At 68.3% G+C, this 7,924-nt stretch overlaps 1 protein-coding gene across 1 annotated transcript; it reads right to left on the reverse strand.

Annotated features, from left to right (window-relative positions):
* Nucleotides 1-5,413: 5,413 nt before the first annotated feature.
* Nucleotides 5,414-7,906, reverse strand: ARRDC2 (arrestin domain containing 2; the record flags this gene model as incomplete). Its single annotated transcript, XM_019538446.1, has 5 exons — nucleotides 5,414-6,754; nucleotides 6,835-6,986; nucleotides 7,138-7,297; nucleotides 7,426-7,682; nucleotides 7,783-7,906. Coding segments are annotated over 5 exons (747 nt in total), but the record flags the coding sequence as incomplete, so codon positions are not given.
* Between the last annotated feature and the right edge of the window lie 18 nt (nucleotides 7,907-7,924).

The raw sequence follows: 7,924 nt of genomic DNA on the forward strand, positions 1-7,924 counted from the left end.
GGCGGCAGCCCGCGGCGGGCAGCCGGTCGTCAGTGCCCGGGCCGGCGGCCAGGCCACGGGCTCAGCTCCTGCCGGGAGCCACAACAGACGACACGTGCCCCGGGCACGTTGGCCACCCCCACCGCGTGGGGAAACCGAGTCACCGAGCGCAGGAAGTGACACCGTCCGAAGATGGCACGTGCCGAGCTGGCCGCCGAGGCAGAAGAAAACCCAGGAGTCCCGACTCCCACGCTCGGCCTCCTGCCCCCACGCAGGGGCGCAGCACCAAGCGCAGCCTGCGACAGCCCGCCGGGTCCTGGCTCCCCTCCACGGGCTGCCCTAGCTGCCACACGCCGCCAAGCCGGACTGCGTGGCCCCTGGGCAGCCGGGGGGGCCACAGGCCTCCCCGTGCCAGGGCTGGCATCGGCGCCTCTTCTGTTGAGACATCAGCGCCTCGCCACGGTCAGCCGGCTCTGCAGCTTAGCACGCGTGCGTTTACCGGGAAGCTCAGGATGGGGCGACGGACACGTCCCACCCCCGCCCGGGGCCCGGCGCCGCAGCTCTCGTGCGCGCGCGAGGGGGCCGGGAGCCGCGAGAGCCCCGGTGCCATGTCCAGTGCCCCGCACGCGCCTCTGCCCCGGTGCCCTCGGGCCCAGACACCCCTGCCCAGCGCCTGCCAGAGCCGCCTCCTTCCTCGGGTCCCGCACGGGGCAGGCCGGGAGCCGGAGGCCTTGTGTGACGCGGGCGGCCTTTGCCAGCGAGGCCGGAGCCCCCTGGACGCTGCCCTGCCCAGCTGCGGCCGCCTGGCTGCTGCTCTCGTGGGGCCACACGCAGCCTCGCTCGCAGACCCTCCAGCTGCGCTGGGCAGCCGGCGGCGGTGCCAGCTGCGTCTCCCGCACGGCTGCGCGGGACTGCGGCTCGCCCCCCCTCAAACAAGCGCCGTCCTGCCCCCAGTCAGGCTCTCCCCAGTCCCCGCACGGCCTCGCGGCCCGGGGCACCGCCAGGCTCTGGGCACCCTGCCCACGGGGGGGACACGGGCCCCAGAGGGAGCCGAGCGGGCTGCCAGGGCCAGGGCTGGACACCGGTCCCCGGGATTATTCACCCCCGTGTCACTGCCCAGCCCCAGGCCAGCCCAGGCACCGGGCACCTTGCGCCCACCCGCGGGGCAGGGGCAGACGCACCGCCCATCCCCAGGTCTGCAGCTGCCCCATAAAGCATGCGAGGGTGGACAGCAGCCCGTGGCCTCGCTGGGGCAGGCGCAGGGGCCGCGACGCTCCCGCACCCCGGCGGGCCCAGCGCCGGCAGCCGGCGTGCAGCGGAGAGCAGGCTGCTCCGTAACCGGAGACCTTGTTTTCGCGCGGCCTCCCCAGAAGCAGCCCCCACGCAGGGAGCGCAGCGGGAAGCGCGCTCCCGCCCCAGGCGGCAGGGTGGTTGTTATTGCGGCAGCCGCCGCCTCGCAAAGCCCTCGTGTTTATCCATAGACATGTTTGTGCGACCGGCTCAGCCTCCTCCAGCTTCCAAAACACTTGGGCAGGAGTCAACAGCTGGAAAAATTTTCCACTGCCAAACGACGAGCGCGCGGGTCAGGGGCAGCCTGGGGTGGGCACCCCGCCCCGCCAGCGGCAGGACGCGGGGTGGGGGCACGAGGGCGAGGGGCGGTTTTGGAAGCAGGGACAATGCACGACGTGCAAAGGGAGACCCCCGGGCCAAGCAGGGCCCGGGGCATCAACAGGCCGAGCAGCAAACGGCCCCCACTGGCCCCAGGTTGGCTGGGAAAGCACCGCAGCCCAGGAGCCCTTCCTGCGCCCCGGGGCCCAGACCGGCTGAACAGGAGGGACAGGCGCGCTCCGTGCTGGGCGTGGGGGGGACCGAGACGCTGGCCCTGCAGAGCAGCCGCCACCTCCCACCCGCTGCGCGGCCGAGACTCGGGGCGCGGAGCCCAGGCCGCGCCAGCGCGGCCAGCCCCGGGTGCCAGAGCGAGGGCAGGATCCTGCTGGAGGATGATCCCGCACGGTCAGCTAGCTGCGGCCCGGGCTCCGGGCCGGCCAGCTACACAGAGGAGCAGGCTGGCCCGGGCCTGGCAGGCAGGGCAGACCCGTGGCGCTGCCCATACCCCCTGCTCCGTCGGGGCAGCTGCTTGCTCCCTGCACACTCGCGCTTCCCGTTGGCTTGGGCAGGAGGGCTCCCAGCGCGTCCCTCAGCCCAGAGCTGCCGACCTCGCCTGTGCATCTGGCACAGCTGGAATCACGGCCCCGTGCCCCTGCGGCACGTGCACATCGGGGCCCACGAGGGCACCACCCGCTCCCACGGGGACGCGCTCCGTGGCCGGTCCCGGGCGTCCCTGCAGCATGGGAAGCTGCCCTGGCCTGGGGGCACCGGGGCCTCTCTCGGCTGGCCGGGACGGAGCTAAGCGGGACATGGGAGCGCTGACCCCGGGCGAGGCAACTGCAGCCAGTGCCGGCAGCTCGGCCCCGGCCAGGCGGAGGATCCAGCCCCCACATCTGCACGAGTGCACGAGGTCAGAGCCATGCCCACGCCTGGAGCCCGTTATCAGTAAAAGCAGCGCATGAGACCACAGCCCCAGACGAAGCGTGCGAGCCCTGTGCAAGCAAGGACCGGGGGCCAGCTGCTAGCGCCTGGCCAGGCTGGCCCTCCTGCTCGGCCCCTGGGAGCCCGGAGCAGCTGGGAGCAGCTTGTTTATCCCGGGCCGCGGGAGCTGGATGGGCTCCAGCGCTGCAATCTGCAGGCAGCGCCTGCCTGGCCCCCACCGCCTCGCCCTTGCCGTGTGCCACGCTCCCGGGGCGCAGACAGGCTGGGGGCCTGACCCTCCTGCAGGGAGGACGGTGACCCCAGAAGAACACGGCTGGGATGCCCAGCCACCCCCGGGGACTCAGCTAGCCGAGGGCCGGGGGGCCGGGGAAGGTCATGCCGGGGCAGCTGCTTGTTTACTTCCCAGGAAAGAGGAAGCCTTGCGCCGGAGCCAGGCGCTGGGAGCAGGCGGGGGCCGGGGGTGCACACGCAAGCTGTCCCCACCTCCCGCGGTGGGGGAGCCTCCGACCCGGGGCTGGCAGAGCAGGGAGCGCCGAGCGCCCGCAGGCGCTGCAGGACCCAGGATCGTGCTGCCCGGTCGTGCTCCTGGGCGGCAGCTGGGGCTGGGCAGGGCCGCCCCCTGACCCCTGACCCCTGACCTTTGACCCGGCCAAGGGGAGAAGCTGCCACTGGGGTCTGCTGGGGGCACACGTGCCCAGCCCGGCCCCAGGTCCCTACCGGGCCCATCCTGCTTGCAGAGCGGGGAGACCTGCGCGCTTGTACGCAGGGCACTGCAGACCCGGGGAGCGGCGCTGTGGGACACGAGAGCAGCTCTTTGGCCTGGGGCAGCAGGGGTTGAACCCCGAGAGCTCTGCAAACCCTGCGGAGCCAGACCCAGACCCAGACCCAGACCCGGAGCCAGATCCAGATCCAGGTCCAGGCTACACCTCCTGGAGGCAGCTGTGCAAGGAGCCCGGCGAGGCTGGGGCTGGGCCGGGGCTGGGGCTGGGGCTGGCTTTGCCCTGGGTCAGGTTGGGCTGGAGGGAGGCGATGGGGACAAAGACCAGCAGGGTAAACAGTGTCACACAAAAACAGTGCAAAGGGCACGGGAGCCCACAGACCCGCTTGGGGCCAGGCCGTGCTGGGGGTCTGCAAGGCTCTTCCCTACAGCCTGGCCAAGCGCTATAAATATGCTGGGCCCCATGCTTGCGTAACTCGCCCCTTCAGCGGGACCAGGGCCAGGGCTCGGCATGCTCCTGCCAGCACCGTGCACGTTTGCACAAGGCTGTGCAAGAGGTGCCTTGCATGGCGGCACCTGCCCCTTGCTGCAGCTCAGCACCACGTGCCAGAGCCGGCCCTGCAGCCCCAGAGCGGGGCCCAAGCAAGCGCCCAGCAGGTCCGGGCAGACCTTGCGGGAGCTGCTGGTGGGAAGCTGTGGCTCGCCATGCCCCAGGACGTGCCGTGGGGCCTGTGCATTGCAGTGGAGGCTGCGATGCAGCTCCTGCCCTGGGGAGCCGGGGGCCTGGGCCAAAGACCCCCAGCATCCAGGGGACACGGCCCTCAGAAGCAGCGGTGCAGCCCCGGCGCGTTCCCCAGTCAGCTCTGGTGCTGCCAGGCAAGGGGCTTTTTTTAATATAAAAAAAAACAAAACATTTTATTAGAAAAAGCTGTCACTATGAAACACACTAAGAAAAACTACAAGTAAACAAAATGCACCTGAGGTTTCACAAAGTTAATACAAACTCGTTTTTACAAAATTTCTTAACATGCGTGATGCCACGGCCAGAGTCAACCCGGGCCAACAGGCCAGGCAGGACGCCCGTGCCAGGGTGGCTCTTCTTGCAAGTACTCCCTCGGCTCCTGGAACCGGATGTCAACATTATTGCCCTGGGTGGCACTCGACAACCGGCCTACAACCCCTGCAGTGGCCGTGGGTCAAGGCTGGGGTGCTGGGGCGCCACACGGCTCAAAACACTAACCCCCATCTGCAGTTTCTGTCTTACAAAACCCATCCTCCCGTGGCCGGGCTGCCCCGTCAGGGCAAGCACACACTTTCTGGCAGGCTGTGCCCACGGTATATATAGCAGCTCTATATATAAGCACCGGGGTATTTTCATCGCTCTACAGTGAGACACCTCCTGCACCTGGAAGCACAGACGGTATGTCCTTGCCGCGTGCCCGCTGCCCACGGATCGCTTTACAGGACACCCTCAGGGACCCCGCGCCGGCCTCCGCTTGGGACGCAGCTCCCTCCTGATGCCACGCGGTCGCTGGGCCGGTGCCCAGGCCGGTCGGATTCCCAGCAGCATGGGGCCAGCCCTGATCAGGACACGCCGCGGCCAGTCCCGGGTGTCTGGCCTGGGCCAGGGACCGCAGCTCTCACATGGCTGGACACGGCCCCCAGACCCCTAGCTCCTTGTTTCTGCCCTCCCAGGGCATGTTTCCACCACCGAAGCAGCCCCAACCCTCCCCACTTCCCACATGGCTCCCTGGGCCTGGAACACCCCCAGTCCTGGCTTTCCAGCCTCCAGCAGGGCATGCAGCTTCACTCAGGCCACGTCCATGCAGGGTCTTGCCTAGCCAAGGCACCTGCAGCAAGCACCTCTCAGCCCAGCACGCGCCTGCCCCAGGTGGGCACATGGTGAGAGGCTGAACTGCTTGTCCACAGCATTGTGATTTTTTCTCCTGGTGCACAGGCAAGAGGACAAGGTGGGCTGGGAAGTCAGGAGAGGCATTCCCCATCCTCCCCCACCACCCCTGGCCAGGAGCCAGGGCCCAGGACCGGATGAGGAGCTGGCTGCTAGGGCTGCCAGCTGCCCAGGGAAGCAGGAGCCTGGCAAAAAAACACCCCACCCCCAGATGAGTAGGACCAGGAGGGAAAAGAGCCAGGGCCAGCGTTTTCTTCCAGCTTTTATTTCCAAATCTCACATGGTACAAAAGTAGGAACATTACAGACAAAGAAAAAAAAAAAAAAAACTCCTTATAAAAACACTTCCAGGAAGCTCAAAAGCAGCCTGGACAGCCCTCAGCGGAGCTGGCGGGCTCCTGTGGAAGCGAGCTGGTGAGGCACTTGGCGATGGCTCCCTGCAGGGCCACGCAACCACAGCTGCAGCCCCAGCTGGGGCCAAGCAGACTCGTCCCATCCCAGGCCAGGGGGAGCAGGACGCAGCACTGGGCTCGTCTCACAGGGACCAGCCTGAACCCAGGCACCCACGCAGCCCCGCAACAGCCCCTCTCCTTCCCCCCAGGCTTCAGCATCACAATGCCACCTGCCCCTGAAGCACCAGCGCTGCTCGAGCTGCTCCTGCTGCCCACGGGGCAGTGCTGAGGATACGAGGCAGTGAGCCCAGGGCTGCAGGTGCACTGCATGGGACTCCCACTCTTCCCTCCCAGGCCCAGAGCCCCCGCCGCAGGACACCCGGCACCACGGGCCTCCCACCTGCCCGGCTGTCACCACCAGCATGTCCGGCCTCTTTCAACCTTTGCAGCTGGAGCAGGCGGTTCCAGCAGCACCAGCACAAGGGTTCCCCAGAGGGCTTCCTGGCCCCTGCACCTCCTGGCATCAGAGGCATCTCCACCCGTGCCTGTCCCTGCCTGACCCCATGGCAGGCAGCCCCAGCACATCTTAAGGCTCGCAGGCACAGAACAGCAGGGCCCTGCGCGGCGGGACATGAGGAACGGCCCCAACCGAGCCCAGCGCAGTCTTAAGGAACCAGCAGGGGGAGGCTGCCCCGGTGCCACCCAGGCATGACCAGCCCACGCTCCTTCCAGGGATCCAGAGAACTCCCTCCAGGGCTGGGTTGCCATCACGGGAGTCTGCTGGAGCAGAACAGCGCTGAGGCTGTCTCGAGGGAGCCGGACAATGCCCGGGAGAACCCAACAGCCCTACAGAAGTAAGTATCTGCCACCCTTCTGTGCCTAGGAGGCACACAGCACCTGCCCCAGGCAGGGCAAGTCCAGGGCCAGCACCCTCCAGCTCCAGAGCTTGATGTCAGTCCAGGGGACAGCCCTGTCCCATCAGGAGTGGCTGCAAGAGCAGTGAGCAAAGGCAGGATCTTGGTGCTGCAGGCGCTCTCATCCTCGCAAGCGCTTCTCAGGTGCTTCTCCTGCTCCAGGAGAAGCCAGGGGAGCCCACAAGCTTCTCATGCCCACGGGGTTTTCGTGGCAGTCAGCGGCAGTGCAAGTGCGTCCTTCAGCAGGTCATGCAGCGTGGCCGGATGCCCTCGGCGGGGGGGTTGGGATCCACCTGGGATGGGCAAGTGGGAAGCGTTAGGCACCAGCACCCTGCGCCCCAGGGCCCCCCGGCCGCACCCGGCGCACGCTCACCTCGGAGTACAGCGGAGGCGGCCGGAACCGGAACTCCTGGATGTAGGGGAAGAAGGGGCCTTCCAGGACGGGGCCGAGCCCCGCGGGGCTGGGCGGGGACAGGCTCACAGCACTGTCTTCACTGGACACCACGGCCGAATAATCCGGGGGAGCTGGAAAGAGCCGCGGCACCACGGGGTCAGACGGGACCAGCGATCCCTGCACGCAGACACAGCCGCCCCCGCCCGGAAAGCGTGGCACTGAGACGCCCGGAGGCCGACAGCGCTCGCCCCTCTCCCCGCCCCGGCACAGCCGGGCACTCACCCTCGGGCTGCTCGGGGAGCATGCCGAGCCAGTCCAGGTTGACACTGTACTGGCTGCTGATGCTGGACGTGCGGCTGCCAAAGGGGTGCAGCGGGATGGTGCCGATGACCAGGGGCAGCTCCAGGAGCAGCTTGGAGGTGCCGGGGATATCCACGCACACCTGGAGGGGGGGTGGGGCCGGTCACTTCTGCACAAAGCTCCGCCAGGAAACGCCTCGTGCCCGAGCCCAACGAGCAGCGCTGGCAGGTGCTGCCTGCACGGGGGCAACCCGAGCCCCAAGGCGCTTACCTTGAGGCTGTACTCCACTTGCAGGACGCGGCACTGCAGGATGGACGGTCCCACAGGGGGGATCTTCAGGGCGCGCCCGTGCCACACATCCCTCTTGCCCGCGGCCACCGAGTCGCCCATCATGCTGGCCACCACCACCGTCTTCTGCTTCTTGATGCCGCGGGCAATGAAGGTCTGCGTCTGGATGATGGCGGCTCTGGGCACCACCGCGCGGGACGTGCTGTTGTCGATTTCAGCGAAGATGGGGATGACCTCGCCTGTGGGCAGGGTGCCGCGTCACATGGGCTCGGCGCACGCCCGCCTGGCCCAGGGACCCCCCGCAGCAGGGCAGGACCCCGAACGCCACCCCTGCCCTACCTGGGGTGTAGCCCTTGCGGTCGATCTTGGCGGTCACCGAGACCTGCCCGCGGTTGCAGTACCAGGCCCGGGCCAGCTTCTCCCTCGCGCCCGCCTGCGGAGCCTGCGGGCAGGGACAGGCGGGCAGTCAGCCCCGGCCGGA

This window comes from Crocodylus porosus, unplaced genomic scaffold (assembly GCF_001723895.1).
Source record: "Crocodylus porosus isolate Cpor-Errol unplaced genomic scaffold, CroPor_comp1, whole genome shotgun sequence".
NCBI lineage: Eukaryota > Metazoa > Chordata > Crocodylia > Crocodylidae > Crocodylus > Crocodylus porosus.